General features: G+C 35.8%; 1 protein-coding gene across 4 annotated transcripts in view; it reads left to right on the forward strand.

Annotated features, from left to right (window-relative positions):
- Window positions 1-25167, forward strand: part of TTC28 (tetratricopeptide repeat domain 28) — a 594638-nt gene that overhangs the window by 269682 nt on the left and 299789 nt on the right. For all 4 annotated transcript variants that reach the window (XM_067700377.1, XM_067700378.1, XM_067700380.1 and 1 more), the window contains one exon: window positions 23955-24102. In XM_067700377.1, coding sequence (XP_067556478.1) covers window positions 23955-24102 — 148 coding nt within the window. The remainder of the gene's footprint in view (window positions 1-23954; window positions 24103-25167) is intronic.

The raw sequence follows: 25167 nt of genomic DNA on the forward strand, positions 1-25167 counted from the left end.
GTGCTGAATAAAACTTCAGTCAGGGCAGCAGCATACTTCCATGGAAAGAGCAGGGCCTTTGAAGTTAGATCTGAGTTTGAATCCCAACTGAATTGCTTGAGTGCGTGTGACATGGGTAGCTGCTCAGCCTCTCAGAGGCTCCTCTCCCTCACTAGAAAAATGAATTGGTAATTCTTATGGGTTTAGGGTGGTTGAGAGCATTGATTTATGTCAAGTGTCCTATATGTAAGGGTATCCCCGTGTTCTTCTACTTCCCCTTCCACTCCTTATTCATAAAAGAATTCAACCTCTGGTTTCTCGTGGGGCCAGGGCCTTTCCAGCTCTTTTGGAGATGAAAGGAGAGAAAAAACCCTCCCTTTCTCCTCCTAATTAAGGTCAGAGAGACTCATTTTCTCACCCCTTTGGGAAACTTCCCTATCCCAATGGGCTATATCTTATTTCATGCAGATTATAGAATTAGGATGATTATAAAATAACTTTGAGAATAGGGCATAAGTGGAGTGCCTGTGTGGTTGTTAATTGTAATAATTCTCATCGCTAATAATACCAATCGGAAGAATGGATTTATTATTTTCAGTTATGTTTTCTTTAAACATTCCAAATCTTTAAACATGTTAGAGACTCAGTCCTACAATTTCCTTAATGCTTTCAGATTCTTTAGTTTGACAGGTGGTATCATGATTTAATACTAGCAACAAGGTATTTGTTGTATGTTAATTCTTAAGCCTATTTCAAAAAGACCTTAATATCTGATTATTTTAATCAGAAAGGAAAGCTGAAGAAATTTTGAGTTGAGATTATTTTAAAGGAAGCATGGTTGAATTTGCTGTTCTTTTCTTGGTAATGTTGCTTCAGGTAGTGAATGTTTCATTATTCTCTCTGGTCAGTGGCTGTTCTTTAAGACTCAGCTTGAAGGCACTTGTTTTAAATGTAGTCTAATTTCTGACTTGTGTTGCAAGACACCACACTAAATTTCTGGACCTGTGATGACAGGATTGGTGATGGTTAGCACACTTTTTCGTAGACATAGAGCAGAAGCCAAATGACTAGTAGAATGACTAAGGCTGTTTTAAAATAGTAAATGCTATTTGTTTGTATTGAATTTTATAATACTGCTAAAGGGTAATTGGGGATATATACATATGTGGTTATGTTCATGTATAAGCAATAGCATATACTTAATGTTGAAATAAAGAATTCTTTTCTTTGTCCTTTCTGTATGCTCCCAAGGAAATTAAAAATACCAGAACACTGGGTTAATCCACGTTCATGTTCTGTAATTACTGTTCATGTAATTTTTTAAATAGGTAGAAGCTAGTTTTATATCGGCATTTGAAAGCTATAGAGCAGCTGTACTGGTGTGCAGAATACATAACTCAGTGAAAATGTTGCTGCATACATACTCCAATAGATGTTTATAGATGGTTGCACATGTTCCAAATTAAATTATATTCATCTCCAGTGCCACGTTCTACAAGTCTCACAAAAAGGACTTACCTGTGCTCGATAAAAGTAATCCTTTGGAATTCTTGAATTAGGTTTAGGACAGTGTTACTCCTCTGTATCACAAACTTTTAAAGACGCATGTGACTTTCCCCATCCAGGATTTTCTGTCTAATCTCTATTGTATTTTAATCTATATTTAAACAACTTTGTGGATTATACATTTTGGAGATGGTTCTTACTATTAAGTAAATCTGTAATTTAATATGCATCATTCATAAGGTGTTGTACTTTTTCATTATGTTTACATGTGTATGTATGTTCCCTTTGCCACCAATTAGAAGTTGTCACAGTGAAAATATTTCTTTTGCTTAACTTTCTTTTTTTTGGTGAGAATTAGCCTGGTTCTCTAGTAGCAGAGGCTGATGTGAATTAAAAGGTTTTTGGAATTTCCTCTCATGGGTCTAATAAAATTTGTAGTTTAGGTCTGAGTTTGTATATGTTAATTTCTCACATTCATTTGAAAAATACTTTATACTTTAAGCTATTCTAGTTTCTCTTATCTGGCTAGTTTCCATTATATAGTTATAATACGATCAACAGTTTGTTCTACAAATTAGACATGCTGCATGGATACATTTATCTGATAAAACTGTGGTATGCCTTCAGCTCTGATATACAAATTTGATTGGATCTGTATGAAAGATATGTTTTTAACACATGCTTTTACACATATATGCATGTACATATAATTTTACACATACTTTTTTGCATGTGTCATACATATATAAAATCTAAGTGTCTTATAAATTAATTTCATCTTGCTTTGTCCGCTTTTATCTGTGACGTTTATATAACCAAATGACTATTTTAAATCAATTTAAACCAACATAAAAAATTAGAGAAATTCCAAATTTTGTAAAATAATATATGTTTGAATAGAAAAATATTGGCAGTATATAAGCTAAAATGAAAGTGATGATCTCTGGGTAATGAGATTAAAGGATGAGCTAAATTTTTGTTATGCTTTTTATTTTTCCTAAATTTTCTGGAATGAACATATATTCTTTAATTAGAATAATATAAATCATTTAAAAAATAATATTTATCTTTTTATTTTTGGCTGCATTGGGTCTTTGTAGCTGCACACGGGCTTTCTCTAGTTGTGGTAAGTGGGGACTACTCTGTTACGGTGGCTTCTCTTGTTGCGGAGCTCAGGCTCTGGGTGTGTGGGCTTCATTAGTTGTGGCACGTGGGCTCAGTAGTTGTGGCTCACGGACTCTAGAGCACAGGCTCAGTAGTTGTGGTACACAGGCTTAGTTGCTCCACGGCATGTGGGATCTTCACGGACCAGGGCTCGAACCCGTATCCCCTGCATTGGCAGGCGGATTCTTAACCACTGCGCCACCAGGGAAGTCCCTAAATCTTTAAAATAAGATAAATGTAGGGAATTCCCTGGCAGTCCAATGGTTAGGACTCTGCACATTCACTGCCAAGTGCGCAGGTTCAACCCCTGGTTGAGGAACTAAGATCCCACAAGCCCCCCGATAAGGCCAAAAAAACCAACCAAACAAACAAACAAATAAGATAAATGTAGTTTAAATTTTTTTGAAAGAAACATTTGAAATTTATTCTACCTTTTAGTTGAGAAATGTGTTTTTACTTGATTACTAATGTGATAAATATATTAGCATAAAAATTTTGAGTTTAAATTATGAAATTAACTGTAAAATAATATTTTAGTAATATTAAGTTTTTATTGCACCATCACATTAGCATGTTAATTATGCTCTGAGAACATAGTTCTCTAACCTAGTCCATATGTAGCAATTAGGGAATTTAACACAAGAAACAATTTTAACTTTTATAAAACAAAGATCAATAACTTTTTTTTTTTGGCTGCACCACGCGGCTTGCGGAATCTTAATTCCCCAACCAGGGATCGAACCCGTGTCCACTGCAGTGGAAGCACAGAGTCCTAACCACTGGACCACCAGGGAATTCCTCGGATCAGTAACTTTTTATTACAGAGTTTTGAAGTATGTTCAGAGTACAAATACATACCAAAATTGACTAACATTAAAACGAGTTTATGATATAATCTGAGCTAGTTCAAAATTGCAAACACCCCTAAGGAAAGAATTAGGAAGTCTGACAAATTCCAAAAGAAACATGAAATGTACTCATGTTGTTACGACTTTGCAATTAATTGAGCAGCTTTTTTTTCTTCCTCTATTGTTTTGATGTATTGGTCTCCAAATGCCCACAATTTTTGTTTGCATTTATCTTCAATTCATCTTAATTAGGGAGCTGAACAAAGGCAGTACTCTTTTGACCTTAGAGTTAGATGCTTCTTGGGATCCTCTGGGCATTAGTCATCATTAGGATTGTTTTAGCCTCTTGAAGATGCTACAGGTTGTACTCTTTGGAGATTTTAAAGTATTTTCTCTTCCTAGTCATCAGTTTAATTCAATATTTCAGGCTATATTTAACGCTGGGAAACGACATCTGGACAATAAAAAAAATGTGATATTTTCAGAGCATTCATTAAACCTGTAAAATGTTATTTTCTCTACTCTGGTCACTTTATAGAGGACCTTAATTGTAGACCCTATTTATTAGAGACTCTTGAATGCATAAATCAATTTTGTCATTTTCTTTGGTCTAATGATAATGTGACTTGTTAATAATTACTCTAATAACTTCCAATTAATGAGAATTGTGACTTCATATTAGATTCCTTCTAATTAGTACTTTGTCATTTTACATCATCAGAAAGCGGTGTTTACTGGTCTGGAAGTAAGGAAAGAGTTCCATTTGGCAGTAGGTGGTTCATTAACACATGGAAAGAAATAGACTGGCTCACACCCTTCTTGCCAATTGCAAGTGTTTTTGTTAAAAGGGAAAGCTTGCCCTGCCTTGGGGGAAGGATGGTGGTGGCAGATATCTTATCCAGGACTCTTATGTTAGGTTTTCTTTTTGGAAAAAAATGTTTGAAAAAGAGACATTGAAATGAAACCAAGTATGATAATCACAAGATTCCAAATGATAGTGAATGTGGAAGTATTAAGGAGAAATTTAGGACGCCTCAGCAGTTAACCACTCTATAAATAATTAAAGAAGAATACATTTCATAGAACAGGATTTTAGGATGTTACACAGTTCTAAAGACCCTTAAGAGATCATTTAACCCAACCCCTCACTTTAGAAATGATGGAATTGAGGCTGGGAGAGGGAAAGTAATTGAAATTCATATAACTGGTCATTTACAAGGCTAGTACCAGCCCAAGGTTTCTTTACTACCTGTCTAGTGTTCTAGTTCACTACCATATATTATCACTGTCTTAATTAGTGTGCGATCAGGAAGATTAGGCTAAATGTGATTATGATTGAACTAGAGGCTAGAAAATACAGTGATTTGTTTTCTTTAGGTTTGTCAGAAGTTTGGTATAAAATTAGGCCAAAGAACTTTAACTTCTTTCACCATAATTGACAAAGTAAGTGATGAATAAGTATAAGGATTTTTAAAAATTTGGCATGTAAATGCTTTTTAAGTTAAATGTCATAGGAATAAGGAGCCCAATTGTGTAATTTAAGAGATTTTCCTGTTAGGCATAAGTGTAGCTACTATAGAAGTGTGGATAGAGGCACAAAATGATCAGGTCAGAATTGAATGCTAGCAGAACAGTGAACATAACCTAGTTCATTTTCATATGGAAGACACCCCCTGGTATAGGACAGAGGGACATTCTTACTTCATCGCTTGAAATGCTTTCTCTGCTGTTGCAGTGTGAGACAAACAGCTGAAAAGATCAGGTTTTGAGTGGATACTAATGTCTCCAAACTATTTTATTTCAAGTATACTGATATCTGTATACTCTTATATCTATTTATGTTGAAATCTAGAAGCCTTCACTCTCAGGGGAGGATGAGTGAGACAGCAGGAAGAGATCAACTTTCTAAGCCTCCCTTTTTGTTTTTATTACAAGGTGTTTGTACAGTTGTTACTTTTGTCCAGTTTAAAAAAAATTATTCAGATTGTTTGAAATAAACAAAAGAAAATTTGAATGATTTTCAAATAGACTAAATTGACGTCTTGTAATTTAAAATCGTTTTATTTTTGTTTGCATTGGCTCTACTTATTGCACTTAAATATTTCTTCTGGAAGGACCTCTTCTGATCTGTGGTCTCACTGGCAAATGAAATCAGTGTAAGCACTTGAATTTCAAATGCATGTCTTTTACATTTAAATTGCTGTTCTCTGCTGTAGGAAGAGCTCATGAAAACCATCTATAGTTCATAAGACTGGACTCTTGCAGTGAAATTAGAGGCCATTAGAACTATTGGTCTTATTTCCGACTGAATTAGTTAACTGCCTGTTAAGGTTCAGAGCTTATTGACCAATAGGCATTTATTACCCTGGCCATAACAACACAATGATTTCTATTAAATTCCAGAGTTTATGGGAATAAAAAAGAGGTCTTGCAAAGAAAGTGGTTAGTGACTGCATTTAATTATTAGGATTAATTAGGCATTTAAATGTGGATATAAAGTATGTTTTAAAAACACGTATTTCTGTTTCATTGCTCTGAGCCAATTGCTGAAGGGAATGAAGATTTTGTTGTTCTTTCTTGAAAGTACTTCTGGTTCTCTTGTTTCACAGTGTATATACTGAAATTGCTGAGCCGTGTCATCAGAGAGAACTTATCAATAGTACAGGATATTTGGTAGTTTAACATTTGCCATTAATAATATTCAGGATAACTTTGAAAATAATCAACATGGTTGGTATAGGATATTAAGTGTACTCTCTGGGAGCTTAAGAAAATGATTTGTCTTTTTTTTCAAGGACTTTTAACATGAGAACTTCAGAACCTTTATTTCTATCACTTCTATATTTTTATTTAATTATAGTCACAATTGTATAATTAATAAGGATTCTTTACATAAGATACCAATTAAATTAGGGGCTTTGTACATCATTTTTGAACTTGTAGTGGTTAAAAATGTATCTTAGAAGCTAGTTAAAATAACTTCTTAAAAAATTAATGTATCCTGAAAGAAGGTAGAGAGAATGACAGATTATGAAGTGGAACCTAGTTTTTAAGCCTTTGGGATTCTATCCATTTCATTAAATGTTGATGTGGGATCTGAATATTCATCTCTAAGACTATATGAAATGAAAAGCTGAGGAATCAGAGTTACTTCTCTGTAGAAGACTCATTTGCAAGTGTCAGCCAAGATTCCTTTCAAACAACTTGAAATGGGTTTCTTAATTTGCTTAAGAAGTGTACTTTCAGGAACTTGATGCAACTAAGTTCATTTGCATTTCCTCTGGACAAAATAAATCCACTTCATTGATACTGGTTTGGGTAATTTCTCCCCAAGGGGCTGTGCATCTTTTTCAAACTCCGAGGTCCAAGAGCATTATGGGTAAAGCTTACTAGGTTAAATTTATATCTGTCCTGGCTAGGGAGCTTGCTGAGCCCGTAAGAGATGTAAATATAGATTTAGTCTTCTGGATTTCAATGTCTAAGGAAAGGAAGGAGGAGAGAACTGAGATTTTGAAAGACATTGAGTTCAAGGAATGAATTTGGAAGCAGTCAGGATTACAAATTTAGGAAAAGCAGAATGAGAGGTGTGCTAGCAGGATGGAATTCTTTACTAATATATTTATTGATGGGTAGATTATATGTCTATGGTAGGCTATATGTATTTAGATATGAATAAAAAAAAACCCTGCTTTTGAAGAACTCATTTTCTGTTAATTTGTTATTTGTTTGTTTGTTCACTCATTCATTCAGTAATCATTGGGTAACTACTCTGTGTGAAACACCACATTGGAGATACAAAGATGAAAAGTCATTGTTTCTGCATTTCAGGAGCTTTCGGGTTGTGAAATGTATTTCTGACATTCCCATTTGGAACACGGAAAAAGTGTTCCCTTATAAATGCTGTTTTAAAGGGAAGCTGCATGTTGTAGGAATGGAGTCCTGGCTTCAGAGCCAGGCAGTTCTGGGTTTGAATCTGTTCTGTCATTTACAAGCTCTTCCCTTGGGCAAGTTATTTAACCTTTATCAGCCTCAGGGTCCTTATCTTTAAAGGAAGACATAATAATCTACCTTGCAGGATTATTCAGACTAAATAGGATTACTTGTGTGGAAGTGCTTGTCACATACTAATGAATATCAGTTCCATTTCTTTTCCTTTCTGTAATATTGCTAGTCTTGTAATCCAGTGGCATTTTCTATGAAGTAGGTCATTGTGAACTGGCTGGATAATATAACTACCCTTTACAGGATAATTTTTTTTTAATGGAAAGATGCTTAAAACATTCTGAACAACTGACTTGAAAATGAACTTTTAGAAAACAATTCCTCTGTAAATTGGGGAGGATCCATATTCAATTTTATATGCACTTGTTCATATGTTACTTTGAAACAATTCTTTAATTATTTAATGTGCAGCTTTTACATATGTTCCCAAGTTGATTATATGCTTTCTGAAAGCTGAGATTAATTATCTCTTCTTATATATCTCTGTAGCACTGAATACGTGATACATGGTAGTTAGAGAATATGTTACTGATGAAAGGTTAAAGTTACAGAAAAATGCCAAAGATGAATTTAATTAAAAATATGAAATCATTTTGATTCTGCAGTTTAAAACTTGTCAACAAATAATACTAGAAAATAATGTTTCAATTTAAAAGTTTTATAGAAAGAGAGCTTAAAGGATAGAGGGTACGATGTTAGCAATTTGTGATCTTTGGAAGAGGTGCGAATCACACCATTGCTGCACCAAAGGTACCTGTCACATAGCACACCAGAATTATGTGCAAGAAGAATCTAACAGGTCAAAGAACAACATTAATCTGGAACTGTTTAGCCAGTCGAGGCATCAGTTGTCTGTGAATGTTATTCTTTGTGCATAATTACCAAGACATAGATTTATTAGTAGAGTTATGCAGTTGTATTCAGTTGTTGTGCTTGTTTTCACATGATTTTGTAAAATACAGATAATACCACTGAACAGGTAATTTTTTGCACATTGATACTACACCTCAATAAAATTTCTGAATATTTCTCAATCAAAATAATTTATTAAGTTTTCTAGTTATGTAAGAACTGCTGTGCTATTCTGATGGCTCTTTTGAAAGATAATTCATTAACCCTATTTCTGCTGTTTCTGGTTTGGAATTGCTGCCATAATTTTATAGGAATGCCTCACCAATAGGACTGTTACACAGATGAATGAAAGCATCCTGTGCTTGTTGGCAGGCACTAAGTAGGCTCTAAGCAAACTGAAATTCGTTGAATCTTAGCAGGGCTATTAAGAAAATAAGTACAAATTGTCAGGAGAAGAGAAATTTTTTCCTTAACATCATCACTTGACTCTTGGGTAAGAAATGTTAGGCAAGAAAGAGACTGTTTCAATTTGTCATCCTCCTGAGACCTCAAGATGTTATCTGCAGTGCTGAAATAAACCATTCCTTTCTATAAGCAGAGAAAATAGAAAATGGTTTATGCCCAGATTGGTCCATTTAGTTAGGAGGACAGTCACATAAATAACTACCTAAGAAAACAAAAACAAAGAAGGAAAATGGGAAACCTGAATCCCTGGCATAGACCCTTTCAGGATTAAATCTCTGTAAATACTATGTGCAAAACAGAACTGCCGGTTTAGGGTAACGGTGATGTGCTAAGAGGAAGACATTGTGAACTTTAACCTTTCTTTACCTTAGTTTTTCTATCTATAAAAATAAAAGCCATTTTCTTTTCATGTCTCATAGGGGAAAGCTGGATTAGTTCATGATTGAGAGAAAGCACTGGCATCAAGGGGTTACAGAGATGTAATGAGGATAATAACATAATTACTGAACATGTGTCAGCAGTAGGATGTGACTATTTAGAAGTGCATAAGGTCCCAGGATGTACACAGACAGAGAAAGAGCATATATCAACTGTACTTGTTGACATCAAGTCCTATTTATTACATTTCTGTGACTTAGTTATTTTTCTTTAAGGTATATAAATATATCTACCTTAGTGAGACAGGAGAATCTTTGGGGGTGAGTCATAGGATAGCAGGAAGAAAGTGGGAGGCAGCATGATGTAAGTGAAAGAGTATGGATTTTGGCATCAATCCATCCTGATTGAATTTTTGCCCACGAGCTGTGCAACTTGAGCAAGTTTCTTTACTTCTCTGAACTCTTCAAGTTTTTCATTTTAAAAATAGAGTTGATAATGCTTACTTTCCAAAGTCATTATGGGAACTAAATGAGTCATCTCATGCCATTCTTTCCCACTGAGGTGGGGTTCTTTGAATTCCATGAGCATACTACACTCTTTCTAGTCTCAGGCCTTTGCACCCCTTCCTGCAGTGCTCTTTCCTTGGTTGGCTTCTTACCATTCTTAACTCTCAGCTTAAATGGTACCTTTTATGGGTATGTTTTAAAATAACGTATGTCTCCCCCACCAGTTATTCTTTATTACTCTACATGTTTTGTTTCTTTATTGTACTTTCACAACTTATTTTATTTTTTCACTGTGTATTTGTTTCCTCTTGCACTAGATATGAGCTTTAGAAGTGCAGAGACACTGTCTATCTTCTCTCCTTTGGGTTTCATTGGCACAGGACGTGGCATGGAGCTAATCATGCAAATATTTGTTTAAAGAATGAGTGAATGAATGTAAAGCACCTGGAAGAGTGTTGGTAAATTAGGAGGCACTTAATGAGTAGTAGCTATTATGGTTATTGTTAGTAATTGTACCACTACGCATAGGTGTATAGGTATCCATTCTTTCTCTGCTTCCTGCCCTAGAGCTCCAGGAGAGAGCAGAAAACAGTAGAGCTCTTACACATTTGCCACTTCGCTGGGTGTCACAGCCAAGGGGAAAATGGTTTCCTTTCCTCGAATTAAAATTAACAATCAGTTCTGGTTATTCAAGGTGGTTATTATGTTCTGTTAGTTGAGCAAATACTGAGTGAGCAAATACTGAACCATTGCTCCTATGGGAAATACAGGGTTAGGTTCCTGCAAGTCTCTGGTCACAACATTTTTGTCAACTGATCAACATAAAACTTTGTTTTATGTGTGCTTCTGTTTAAATATACCTGAGTTAATATATATTGTTGATTCATTAACATTGAACTCATGGCCAGGAGCATTGTAAATCATTCCTGAGCAAAGCTTATCTAACACATGTGTTTTCTCTCTAAGGAACATAACAGGTTTGTACTTTGGAACACTCTAGCACTACACTTGGGGACCATTTAAAACTGAAAACACGGGCTTCTCTGGTGGCGCAGTGGTTGGGAGTCTGCCTGCCGATGCAGGGGACACGGGTTTGTGCCCCGGTCCGGGAGGATCCCACATGCCGCGGAGCGCCTGGGCCCGTGAGCCATGGCCGCTGAGCCTGCGCGTCCGGAGCCTGTGCTCCACAACGGGAGAGGCCACAACAGTGAGAGGCCCTCGTACCGCAAAAACAAAAAACAAAAACCAAAAACTGAAAACACCAGTGAAAAGGATACTTGTTTACTTATGACAGCTGAAGTAAGAAGACAAAGTGTCAGCTTGTTTTAGGAATATGTGGATTGGGTGACTCAGATTTTTTCTGCTCTGCACTTGTCCTTGAATGAACATGAAAGCACCAGGAGTATTGATTTTAGGGTTACAAATAAGTTTTAGTAAGTAGTTGAATTCACAAATATAGAATCTGTGAATAATGAGATTAACTATACATATTACTATCCATTTTTTATATTTAATCTCATAACTTCATATTTTCGGCTTTACTTTAAATAATAATTTATATAAATATAATGTTTATATAAATAACTCTACTTCCATGGTAGTTTTGTTGTTTGTTTTATACAAAGTGCATTTCATTTTTAAGTATTCTTTTTGTTTCATTATAGGATTTGCAATGTGTATTGTCTGTGTGTGTTTGTGCATGCTTCTCATTGAGATGCCCAAAGCATCATTTTACTTTTCAAAACACCTTTAAAATTTTTAAATCATTCACATGACTCACAACCCTGAATTGATCTTAATAGATTTATCCCTTGACTTTATTTGGGTTGTACTTTGACCCTGTCTGGAGTAGTTGGCAAATGGGCGAAATACTAGTAATAAAAATCAGACCTGAAAAATAAAAGAGTTATCTGTTCATCCGTTTGAAGGATATTTGGATTGTTCCCGGTTTGGGGAAATTATGAATAGAGCAGTGGTAAGCATTCATGTATAGGTTTTGTGTGAATGTCTGTTATTTCTCTAGGATAAACACCTAGAAGTATGATTGCTGGATTATATAGTAAATCTGTATTTTACTTTATAAGAAACCAAAAAACTATTTTCCAGACATTTGCATTATACCAACAGTGTATGAGAATTCTAGTTGCTCTGTATCTTCACCAGCACTTGGTATTGTCTTTATTTTGTTTGTCTGCTGTTCAAATAGGTATATAGTGGTTTACTTTGCATTTTCTTGACTAATGTTGGCTGATGGCTAATGATGTTGAACATCTTTTTCTTGTGCTTATTTGCTATCTGAATATCCTCTCTGCTGAAGTGTTTGTTCAAATCTGTTGCCCATTTTTTATTGGGTTCTTTGTTTTTTATTTTTAAAATTTATTTGTTTTATTTATTTTTGGCTGCATTGGATCTTCGTTACTGTGCACGGGCTTCTCATTGCAGTAGTTTGTCTTGTTGCAGAGCATTGGCTCTAGAACACGGGCTTCAGTGGTTGTGGCACGTGGGCTCAGCCTGGGCTCTATCAGCAGGCTCGGTAGTTGTGGTGCACGGGCTTAGTTGCTCCGCGGCATGTGGAATCTTCGTGGACCAGAGATTGAACCCGGGTCCCCTGCATTGGCAGGTGGATTCTTAACCACTGTGCCACCAGAGAAGCCCCTTTGTTTTTTAACTCTTAAGTTTTCATAGTTCTTTGTATTTCAGCATCATTCTTTTTTTTTTTTTTTTTTTGCGGTACGCAGGCCTCTCACTGCTGTGGCCTCTCCCGTTGCGGAGCACAGGCTCCGGACGCGCAGGCTCAGCGGCCACGGCTCACGGGCCCAGCCGCTCCGCAGCATGTGGGATCTTCCTGGACCGGGGCACGAACCCATGTCCCCTGCATCAGCAGGCAGACTCTCAACCACTGCGCCACCAGGGAAGCCCTCAGCATCATTCTTGAAGGATGTTTTCCTGAAGTATAGAATTCCAGGTTTACATTTCTTTTCTTTCAGCCCTTTAAAAAATGTCTTTCCGCTGCTGTTTCTGATGAGGAGTCTGCAGTCATTTGAAATGTTATTTCCCTGCAAATAATATGGTATTTTTCTCGGACTGCTTTCAAGATGTTTCTCTTTGTTTTTAGTTTTCAGTATTTTGATTATGATGCTTCTAGGCATGGATTTCTTTGGGTTAATCCTATTTGGGGTTTGCCGACTTTGAATCTGAAGGTTTGTGTCTCACATATTGTGGGAAATTTAAAATAATTTCTTCAAGTTTTTTTTTTTCCTGTTCCACATTTCTTATTGTCTCCTACTGGGATACCAATGACATGAATATTAAAGCTTTTGTTATTGCCCAACATATTCCTGAGGCTCTGAATATGTTTGGTTTTCAATTATTTTTCTCTCTGTTGTTCAGATTGGGTAATTTCTTTTGGTCTATCTTTAAATTCACTGATTCTTTTCTCTGTAATCAAAGTTGTGCTATTGAGCCCATTCCTAAATATTTCACTTTAGTTATTGTATTTTTACGTTTAAAAATTTTTATTTGGTTTTTCTTTATATCTTTTATTTCTTTGCTGGGAATGTCTGTCTTTCCATTTTTCACAAGACTACTTGCCCTTCTTGCAGCATGGATATAATAGTTGCCTGATTATTTTAATTTCTGTGTCATTTCAGAGTTGGCATCTGTTTATTGCCTTATTTCCTTGTGAGTAGAGATTTTTTTGGTTCTTCATAGACCAAGTAATTTTGCTTATATCCTGAATGCTTTGGTATTATTCATGGCATCTTGTTTATATTTTAAGAAGAATATAGTTTGTTTTAATAGACAATTTACCTGGTTAGGTTCAGGCTGTAAGTCTCAGCCCATATTTTGTGGACTTTGGTTCCAAAGTCTGTTAAGTTTTCAGAGTTTTTGTAGTTCTACTGGGACCTTTCTTTTGTATGCACCACCCAATGGCCAGTTTGAGAATCAGGTGGTAGTCTGTTCTGTAGTTTAGTTCTCAAAGCCTTGGTATGCTATTTAAGGTCAGATCCAAACACCTCTTTATGGGATCTCTCATAAGCTCCCTCCTATGTCTTTTCAAAAATTCCCCAACACTTTCCAGCTCTCTGGCTGCCCTCCTCCCTTCCCATCCTCTAGCCAAAACTAGGGGTTTAGTTTCCCTGCTCTGCCATGCATGTCCTATAACCATGTCTTTATGAGGCATCAAGTAGTGAGAGGGCAGAGAGAGAGAGAGAAAAAAAAGCATTAGGACTCATCCTGAGCTCTGGGGACCACAGCTCCTGTGATGAGGGTCCTCTTCCTCAGAATTTTATATGCCTGCCCAGCAGCCACTGCTGTTACTGTCCTTGGCACTGTTGGTTTGCCTGGGGTGTGGACTGGGAAAGAATGGAAAGAGGATTTTAAAAATGGGATTTCTCCACTCTTTCTGACCCTTGGGAGTTCTCTTTCTTGCTTCTCTGACCAGAAGAAGAGGACTTTACTTGGAGAGCTTTCTGTTTGCACCAATGAGTACTTCCTCATTTTAAGCTGCTTTTGAATCCAAGATGGGTGATACCAGATGGGAAGAATAAACAGACCAACAGAAAACCCATTGCTGATCTGGTACTGCTTTGAATTCTGGTCTCCTTCCTCAATTAATCTGCTGCCATTTACAGAGAACTCTTCCATGAAGTCTTTCCAGGATGTGGTTGTATTCAGTGGGAGAGATCGGATGCTTACTCTATCTTGCCTAGAAATGGAACCCCTTCTCTTTTGAAAAGATATAAAGTGTATTGTTATGTTTTTGTGCTGGTAGGTATTGAGGGGCAGACATTTTCCTTTTTCTTGTTTTTCATTTTGATGTGTGGCACCTTAACACATGTGCCAGTGTAGGAAGATTACCTAATATAGGACGGGGAAAGAGGTAGACTGTGAAGTTTATTGTTTAGAAAAGCATGTGTGAAATATTTGTGTAAGTTTTTTGGGGCATATATTCTTGCCTTTCAGCCCTGCTCTTACCACTTGCTCATGTCACCCTGTCATGTCCCTCTCCCCAATACATATTCTTTTCTGGAGACTCTTTGTGTGAGCTAGCAATTGACAAAGGTAAAGGCTATCAGTGGTTTAGGCAGCACTTCTGAAACTTTGCTTTCCCAAATACCTAAAAAGTCAGAAGAGAGGTACTATTCCAAGGATTGGGGCTATAGATGGAACGGAGATGGGTATTTATTTATGTTTTTAAAAATTATGTGAACTCTTTTATTTTCTTCTATAATTTTCATATAAAAATAATTCTCCATTGATTATAAGAAAGTACCACTGTGGTGCAGGAAGTTATGCATGTGTCAGAACAGTGGTTATATGGGAGTTCTCTGTACTTTTCACTCAGTTTTGTGGTGAATGTAGAACTGCTCTAAAAACAAAGTTTATTAATTAAAAAGATTCTCTCCCAGAAACTTCAAGTAGATTTGACGTTTCAGGAGATATGTTATGTTATTGTATGACTTTGACCTTCTGCATGGTTTGGGTAGAGTTACCTTATGGTAGGTGAGATACCAAGTGTTTTTTTCAATAGTTAGTGAATCCTTTAATTCCCACATTGTTGGCGTCAGTGTTTTTCGTAATTCTCTCTGCCCACCATTATTTTTTTTTCCATTTTGCTTCTGGTTTTAGCACTTTCCCCAGGACCAGTCTATATGTGTGAAGGCACACATGCTCTGTGTTCTGGGGTAGAGGAAGGGTTGGTAGGGCATGGGCACAGAACTCATACTGAAGCCAGGTGATTTCTTGGCGATTGTTCAGAAAATTCCCTGGTTTTCTTCTTGGCATGACTTTACACTCCTCCTATGCCACACCCATAGAGTGAAGGCACAAGATATGGGCAGTTCAGAACCATTACTCTAGGGGACTTCAAACTTCTTTCATTGTTTACTTTTAAAGTTTAAAAGGGAAACTCCAGATGATGGTAGACACATCTTATAATTTGACATAAACTTTAACACTGGGAATTCCTCCAGTGCTAGAAATTGACACCTACTTAGTTATTTAACTCCTGGTTGTCATTTCTTCTTTAACTGCTTATCAGATTTCTGGTTTCTTTTCAAAATATGATTTTCCCATAAACTTGTTACTTTAACACTTTTGATATAATTAGTTTAAAACGAATTTTGGAGAAAAAAAGTTGATATGATATGAAACAATTATGATTGAGAGCAGATTTCTTTTAGAAATTGATATTCAGTGTACCAAAGGCATGTTGAAGAGAAAAACAATTCACAGCTGCAGATTTGGTTAGAACATTACGTTTAGGCCATTTGAGCCTCTGACTCTGGGTTGCAAACTAAATAATGGTGTTTTCTAAAATAGCCTTCAATCTCTTGCATGTACTTTCAGCATACGATAAGACAGACTAGTAAAAAATAGAAGTATAGTTTTCTGGAGAGATAGGAAGGATTACTCCCAGCTGATCAGGTAAAACATTGCTACATGAAGAATGTGTTCTTTGCTGATTCTCAAGGTTTTATTTATTTTTATTTTTAATATAAAGTGTCAGCAAATAGAAGCAAAAGAAAATCCACTTGAAAATGTCAGAAAATAAAAGAAGCATAGCAAATTGTATTGCAGGTAAAAATCCATTTTAACCAGCAAACAAACAAGTGTTGGCTGAGAAGCTTGCTGATGGCTCCTTTTGTTTCTTTTTGATTTAAAGCCTCATGCTTGTAATCTAATTAACATCGAACTGAGTTGCAAGTACAGTGGTCTGTTTAGTTCAATAATAATACATTTATATGAAAGGTTAGAGAAATGAATTTTCCTTCCATTCAATTCATTAAAAATTGTTCTACAATCAACGGTTGCTAATGGAATAGAGATTAAATATTCATGTTCATAAATTTTCTGTGTCATTTCTGATTTTCCTTCATTTCTGCCTCCATAGGTTGGATTTTGCAAGTATAAGAATTCCCAAACAAAAAGCTTGATTTAGAGGTTAATTGCACACCATTAATTCTTTTATCAAAGAGGTAGTGTGGGATAGTGGAAAGAGTTTTTGGCAGCAGGGGCAAGTTTCATAACCACCTCTTTTGTGTAATAGTTGTCATAAGAACTTCTTGCAGAATATTGTGAGCGTTAGTGATAAACTATGGAAAACAGTTAGTGATAAACTATGGAAAACAGTGATAAACTATGGAAAACAGTGATAAACTATGGAAAACAGCTAACAGAGTAGAGGTTCAACAAATGATAGCTAGAAAGGGTTTTGGAAAATAAAACATCTGTGCACTAAAAGTTATGATAATTTATAGTGGCAAGACTGATATGATAAGACTGGGCTCTTGTTAATTCTAAAATAGGTGTCAGGCTTGGGCCTCAGAACACCTTGTAGTAATTCTAATAATCAGTGATCAGGGTAAAGTCGCTGAGAGGAAGGACTTTTTCATGTTTCTACAGATAGATTTTTGGGCATCTATTTTTGCCGCCTCTTTCTTCTTTTCCACCTAGGCCAAAGGACTTTATTTAACCTGCATATGATGTTTTTCCCAAATAACAAATTTACTAGATAATTGAAGCCTACCAATCAGCTGCCAAAAGTGTAAACATTTTTTTTAAAGATTTTTTTTGATGTGGACCATTATTTAAAGTCTTTATTGTATTTGTTACAATATTGCTTCTGTTTTATGTTTTGGTTTTGTTGGCCCTGAGGCATGTGGGATCTTAGCTCCATGACCAGGGATCGAACCCGCACCCCCTGCATTGGAAGGTGAAGTCTTAACCACTGGACTGCCAGGGAAGCCCTCAGAAGTGTAAACATTTTTAAAAGCAATTTTGATGTAAAATTTCCCTTAAACGTATTACCTACTTTATAGGCTTTTGAAGTGGAAGTTGCCAAACATAAGTTAACTATTTCCTTAATGACTGAAGGTTATCATTAAAATCATTAATTTTTGTTTTATACCTAATTTTTGTCAGCCCCTCACCCACTTTACCAAAAGTAATTTCTATTCTGCAAGCTGGTAAAGCAGATGAGCCACCTGATTAAATAGCAAATGCCAAACTGAGAGTGAATAGTGAGAAATTCACTTCAATTTTTAAAAATGTACCCACTCTTCATATATCATATGTGATATCAGTTAGCAATCATTGTTACAACCCTTTGAGGTCATCCTTATCATCCTCTCTGTAAGTGGAAATGGCACATGAATTTGGGTGAAGTTAAGTGCCTTGGCTAAAGGCACACAGCTAAAAAACAGCTGGGATAGGATTCTAATGTCAGCCTTATGAGTACTTTCTCTTCTGCAACAGCTGCCTTGGGAGTAAGTCACATAGCTTCAGTTCAAAGCTTTTGTAGTAGTTATTTTTATTTGTTTAGTGTATACCCTTTCACTTTGTGTTTGGAAGTTTGTTAAAGGAATACCAAACTCTAGAGCTGCACTGTCCAATACAGTAGCTACTAGCCAGTTTGGCTATTTAAATTTAATTAATTAAAATGAAAGGAAATTTAAAATTTAGTTTCTTAGTCACACTAGCCATATTTCAAGTGCTCAATGGCCACATGTGGCTGGCCAGAGGCTAATGTTATTAGTACAGAGAACAGCTCCATCATTGTAGAAAGTTCTATTAATTTCTCCCTTGTTCTAAATGAACATATATAACAAAATATATTGCAAAAATAATTTGTGCTTATGTATCCATATAGGTGCCTATTTCATGCGAAACAGTGGAAACCTACTGAGGACATGGGTTCTGTCCCTTCATTTTTATATGTCATATTTTAATGTGACATAATATATAATTTGTAATATGTTATAAATTTTATAGTGGGTAATATGTGTTTATTTACATTTTACTTGTACGATGGATATGTTTTAAGTAATACAAGCAGTCTTATTTTCCTGTATAATGCATTCCTGAAAAAGTATATGAAAGTCAAATATGTGGAATATCAAATATACAAATCTTAAACAAGAGATTGACATGTTCAGTGAGTGGGGAGCGTTAATTCCTAGAGAACTGAAAAATAAAATCTCAAATCATGTCTTTCCTTTTAAGAATCATTTTTTAATATATATGTTCTCTAATTTTATCTTTTCCATAAAAAATGAGCATAGTTAGCTGTTCTTTGTTCATCCAGTGATGTTAAAGCTTTTCTGCTTTTGGCACCTTGTAATCATTTTCATTTTTGACCCAGTTGTGGTTAAATTATAGATTAATGCTGCTGCTTTTTAAAAACTAGAATCAGCATTTCTATTTTCCCAATCTCTACTCATTTTTAAATAAAATAATAAAGGAAAAGTCAGTAAAATAGTTATGTAATTTACAAACATGGTTGACAAAGATGGTGATGATGTGGTAGCAGGTGGTATGATTGGATTGGCTAGCAGGTTATAGTTAGAGATATTTATTCTTCAGAAGATGTAAAAAATTTCAAATTCAAACAGTGAAAGACAGGTTAGGAACATTAAAGTATAACATTTAAAAGTACAGATTAAATCAAAGGCAGAATATTTGGGAGCACTTGAACTAAGTAATAGATTGTATTGTACATATAAGTAAACAATTTTTTGAAAAATTAATTAATTTATTTTTGGCTGCTTTGGGTCTTTGTTGCTGTGCATGAGCTTTCTCTAGTTGTGGCGAGCGGGGGCTACTCTTTGTTGGGGTGCGCAGGCTTCTCATTGCGGTGGCTTCTCTTGTTGCGGAGCACGGGCTCTAGGCATGCAGGCTTCAGTAGTTGTGGCACGCAGGCTCAGTAGTTGTGGCGCACAGGCTTAGTTGCTCCACGGCATGTGGGATCTTCCTGGACCAGGGCTGGAACCCGTGTCCCCTGCATTGACAGACGGATTCTTAACCTCTGTGCCACCAAGGAAGTCTTTAATTTTATATATCATTACATATTATATACATTTGTTCTATATTTTATGTTATAAACATACATGTGTACCTATGAGCATAGGAATTTACCTCATTACTCATTTGAGCCATGGGAGAGTAGGAAGTTTAGGTTATTATTGGGTTCAGTGATGATTTAGAATTGTGAACCCAGTAATAAAATGTTGAAAGAAAAGACTTAAAGGTCCTTCATTGCTTCCAGGGGTACTTGAAGGGTGGATGGCTTACTGTTTCCCATGTTTAGTCTTTGAGTGTTTTTACTTTAACCGTGTCGTAGTCTGTTTGGACTGCAATAACAAAATACCATAGACTGGGTGGCTTAAATAACATTTATTTTTCACAGTTCTGGAGGCTGGGAAGTCCAAGATCAAGGTGATGGCAGACTTGGTGTCTGGTGAGGGCCCATTTCCTGGTTAATAGATGGCTGTCTTCTTGCTGTGCCTGTTCTCATGTGGTAGAAGGGAAGAGGGAGCTCTCTGGGGTCACTTTTATAAGGGCACTAATCCCACTCATGAGGGCTCCACTCTCATTACCTAATCATTTCCCAAAAGCCCTACCTCCAAATACCATCACACTGGGAATTAGGTTTCAACATATTAATTTTGTAGGGACACAGACATTTAGACTATAGCAAACTCTCTGAGATGAGAAGAATGTCCACTTATTAAAGACGAAATACTAACAGTTTTAACAAAAGGGCATAAATACTTTGGTGATTAGTTACATTTTTATTCCTGCTAAAATGTTACAAACCCTATTAGTAAACAGTTACTGTAGGTAGCAGTCAAGACATTTATAGCTTTTTATATTCTTCCCCTCTAGACTGTGAGCACTTGAGGGTACAAGCCCTGTGGTACACATCACAGTGACAGGTGCTGTAGATTTTTAGAGAATGTTAATTGAAGGCAGGATGGAAGGAATGAAAACTTATACTTGTAACCTACTTGTATTTCTGTTATTTGTGAGATTAAGTAGCATGTGTAGAATAATCACTGGAAGTTCTTTGTGGTGAACAACAAAAAATATATGAATGATTCTGCAACACTTTAAAATCTAGGCATTCCCCCTTTAGTCCAGTGTATTAACTAGCTCCTCATAAGTCTTTTTTTTTCCTTTGGCTGCCCTGCATGGCATGTGGCATCTTAGTTGCGTGGCCTGTGGAATCTTAGTTCCCCAACCAGGGATCGAACCCGTGCCCCTTGCATTGGAAGCGCAGAGTCTTAACCCTAAGTCTTTCTTCTTGGCTAAAGCTTCAGGTTAAAACCATTGTTCTCAGGGTTTAGGTGCTCTCAATAGTCAGTCCATATTGCCTTCCCTTCTCCATCTGCTACATAACCAGTGACCAGAATGTGGGTATATGCGTGGGGAGTGCTGAGGCAGGGGGTATGTTATCTGAGGTTGGCTGGGCACCAAGTGTTCAACGTTTCTTCATAGGCCCCACTTTTCCTTGGTGTGCTGCACATATACTGCCTCTCCTCAGTCCTAAGTGACCCAAATTTGCCCCTTTCTCAGATGACGCTGCTTCCTATGAAACCTGTGATAGTAAGAGAAAAATTAGGTCACATCAATCTTCTTGAAGTTATAGTAAACAGCTGTGAAACTCAGCACTTCTTGACCTTTGCTTTGGAAGAGGCTGGTGGAGAATCCTCTGGGTGGCTGCTACATCTCCCACGACCTGTTAGTACCAATTTCTTTTAGTCAGGTGGTTCAGATTTTGTCTGGGAGCCTTACAGCTGTGAATTTCCCAGTTGCCAGCAGTCTTATATGGAGCAAGGGGGAGGAGTGAATAAAGCAGTGATAGGAATTGGATAATATTATATTGAATAATGAAATATTTTCAATATTTATTAGACTCTCCTTATATTCTCTTAGTCTATAATTATGTTTTCTTGTTATGATTATTTTCTCATTAACTAATAATCAAAATAGCTCACTTTATTAAGTATTTACTCTATGTCAGGCACTGTGCTGATTTATTCTATCACAGTAACCCATAATCTAGGTTTTATCATCATCAGCTTGAGCTCCATAGTGGCATATCTCTCACAGAAGTATAGATAACTAATTTTTATTCAACAGCTATTCATACATGCAATTAATATTGCATGAGAGTAAGTTGGGAGAGCCCCTCTTTGTAAATTAGGTACAGGGATATGTCAGAGCTTGACTCATTATGCTATCTTGACAAGAATGCAACTCTAAGCTTTTAACTGAGAAAATCTTATAAAGTTGGGCTGGGGATTCTGGAAGGACATAAGGGAGGATCAAGGGAGACCTTGGAGCCTTCTCACCTATATCTCTTTTCAAAATCTTCTGGAGAAAGGAAGCCGAGACTATGAGCAGCATGATCCAGTCATACCTTTTTTCATCTAATTTATGAGTGTCCTAAGAAAACAAAACCTGCATGCCCTTCTTTAACTCCTTTGTGTATTTGACACCATAACTTGCCATTAACGCTGAACTTTGCCTACCTACTAGGGAGTGGATACATGCATGGGGAGTGGATGTCATACTTTTCGGTGATTTCATTTGGCAGATAGGAAAATCAGTTATTTTCTCAGTGAGGTAATGAACAATAATGCTTTGCTTTAAACATGCAAGAAATTATCAAAATTCATTGAGACTAATGTAAATTTTTGTGTTTTTTCTAGTTTTATTGAGATTTAATTGACTTACAGCACTGTATTAGTTTCAGGTGTACAGCATAATGATTTGACTTACATACACTGTGAAATGATTAACACAGTAGATTTTTGTGTTTCTTAAAATATATACCTGAAATCATTACTACAGACACATTTTGTTCCTCTCCATAAATAATAGAGTTTACAGTTTACAGAGTATACACACACACACACACACACACATATATAAATACATTTTTTAAGTTTAGCTTTAATATAGAATTATGTAAACTATAGTTAATTTTAGTTGGAATGTGGTACATATTGCCTCTTGGATTATAGAAATCACCTAAAATGTGAAATGAAAAGGGTGGTAAAAAATGTGTATAAAGACATTAAAGATTAAAAAATGGCTGAGTCCAGTGAAAGGAAGTGATCTTATCAATTAGTAATGAAAGTGCATTTACAGGTTATTGTCTTACTGGAGTCTGAGTTTTAACAGCTGCTAGTAGTTTAAACTAATAGAAATCTGAATAGCTCATAATAATTTGAGTATTCATTCTGTTTATGGATTGTTTCTTAATAGAAGTACTGAATAGTATTGCCTATCTTACGTTACCTCAAAGTTTAGATACAAAAATGAAATAAGTAAATATGTTTTATAAACATAAAAGGTGCTCTCTTTCACTGTATGTGTGCGTAATATAAAATTATAAAATTATATATTAAATTAATTGAGTAGTTGTTTTAGGAGTTTTTTGAAACTTCATTTATATTCCATGAATACAATTTGTTAATTGCAAAGTATACTGGACTGAAAAAGTTACATTTGTGTTACAAACATAGAGTATTGTAAAAGTATTTAAGCTAAATAGGTGGCCAAGTATTTTAGAAGCAGGTGTTGTATAAGCATGAATGCATTAATAATATGTCAGTTTTATGTGTTATTTAATCGGGTACAAGGTCCTTTGCTGGTTAAATACTGGTAACACATTGATCATTTACTTGTTTTTACTCTGTGTTCAAAAACAAACTACACATTCTTAAGATCATTCTGAAGTTTAAATATTTTATTAATTTTCTGACCCTTTCTGCAATTAGCTGGAAGGAGGGTTGTTTCCTTATATTCACAGTTGATAATACTAGTTTTTTTAACCAATCCAATTAAACAATACAAAGGACAGCAATCTTATTCTGTTTCTAAGCAAAGCACATGTATTTTTAATAACAGTTTTAAAATATTATGTCTGAAACACCACATAAAATGTAACCATGTTGTGTTACTCATTACAGTTATCTTAATACTAATCACATATTGATTTATCCCTTTAATTAATGAGGAGAAGTATAAAATAAGTGGAATTTGAATATCTCTCATTTGTCTTGCGCTATACCAGATACTTTGGTGACATGTAAAGAAATCTCCAAACCCCTGTCCTTGAGGAGCTTATGCTATTAAAGTTGGGATAAAAGATTTTAAAGATCATCAAAAAAAAAAAAGTAAAAGTACTATGTGAATAAATACCAAAGAATGTGATAAAATCAATGTGTTCTAGAAGGGAAAAGAATGAAAGTTTTAAACGTAATTTGTCTGAAAGAAGTATGCTTACATTTTATGATGTTCAGAGAAGTCAGATTTGATTATAAACACTTCACTAGGTTTTTGAACCGGGACCACCTCAAGTTTAGTTCTGCCGACCTGTTGTTCTAATCAAGAATCCTCATCAGCCTTGGTGGAGCATTGTGTATAAGTAAAACATGCATTATCTTTTCTTTATTTCCAGGCATACTTCCGACAGGGTGTTGCCCTCCAGTACCTTGGACGTCATGCCGATGCCCTGGCAGCCTTTGCATCTGGGCTGGCTCAGGACCCCAAGAGTCTCCAGCTTCTGGTGGGGATGGTAGAAGCAGCCATGAAATCTCCCATGAGAGGTAAATATGATGAAAGTATTTGGTCCAACACTAATTTACATTAGAACATTTCTAGCCTTTGAAGACTTTAGACTCAGGCATTGAGAATGGATAGGTTATGAAATTAGCTAAGATTGGATATTTTAGACCAAGAAAGACAAGGAATCACTGTCAATAGGTGACATTAATGAAGAACAGTGGGATGGTGGTAAGGCCACTGGAAGTTTGTGGACCTAGATTATATTTTGAATTTTTTGTTAACTAACTGTATGACTGGGTAAATGAATCAAATTCTCTGGATTTTAGGGTTACATTAGGAATCCCTATGTTTTTTGTAGTTCTAAGATTTTGTACCTCTAAACCAAAACACCTCTACTAGTAAGTTGATCTGCTCAGTTGGACCAATATGCCATCTAGAAATAAACAGATAAGAGAAGACATTAAACATTTCATGAGAGGAAATATGGATCTAACTGTAGGCTATGTCTAACATTTTTCAGAGGAGCATTAAGAGATTATGTTGACTTGAAAGAGAGAGAAACATGGTAGATACATGGTTTTCTCCTATACTACTTCTGTAGTATACCAATTGGTATTCTGGGACAACAGTAGATTGAAAATAGTACTGTGGAGGTTGGAGGAGTTCTAAGGCTCAAATCAGATTGGCTTCCCTTTGAGAAACATTGATTTTTGAGGAAGGAGTTCTTGGGAAGATTGGGTTGAAAGTGTACACCAGTTGTCATCTTTGCAGAGTGATGGAGACACTAAGGCAGGTTGATGGCAAATAGTAGACAGCTAATGACATTCCACACTAATTAGGTACATCAAGCAGAACTCTATTTTTGTTTCTGAAATGGTACATTTTTGAATTAACCTAAAAATTTTGGTGGCAGTATCATTAGGTAATTTATTTAGTTTTGAAAATGTTTGCAGCATTAGATAATTTTAATATACAGGCTAGTATGGTACTTGGCTCAAAATATGTGCTAAGTAAAAGTTTGATTAACTAAATGGTACTCGTATGGCCTCTGAGCAATTCATAGCTATAAAAAAATACTTTCCTGGGCTTCCCTGGTGGCGCAGTGG

The sequence above is a fragment of the Pseudorca crassidens genome, chromosome 12 (genome assembly GCF_039906515.1).
Source record: "Pseudorca crassidens isolate mPseCra1 chromosome 12, mPseCra1.hap1, whole genome shotgun sequence".
Lineage (NCBI taxonomy): Eukaryota > Metazoa > Chordata > Mammalia > Artiodactyla > Delphinidae > Pseudorca > Pseudorca crassidens.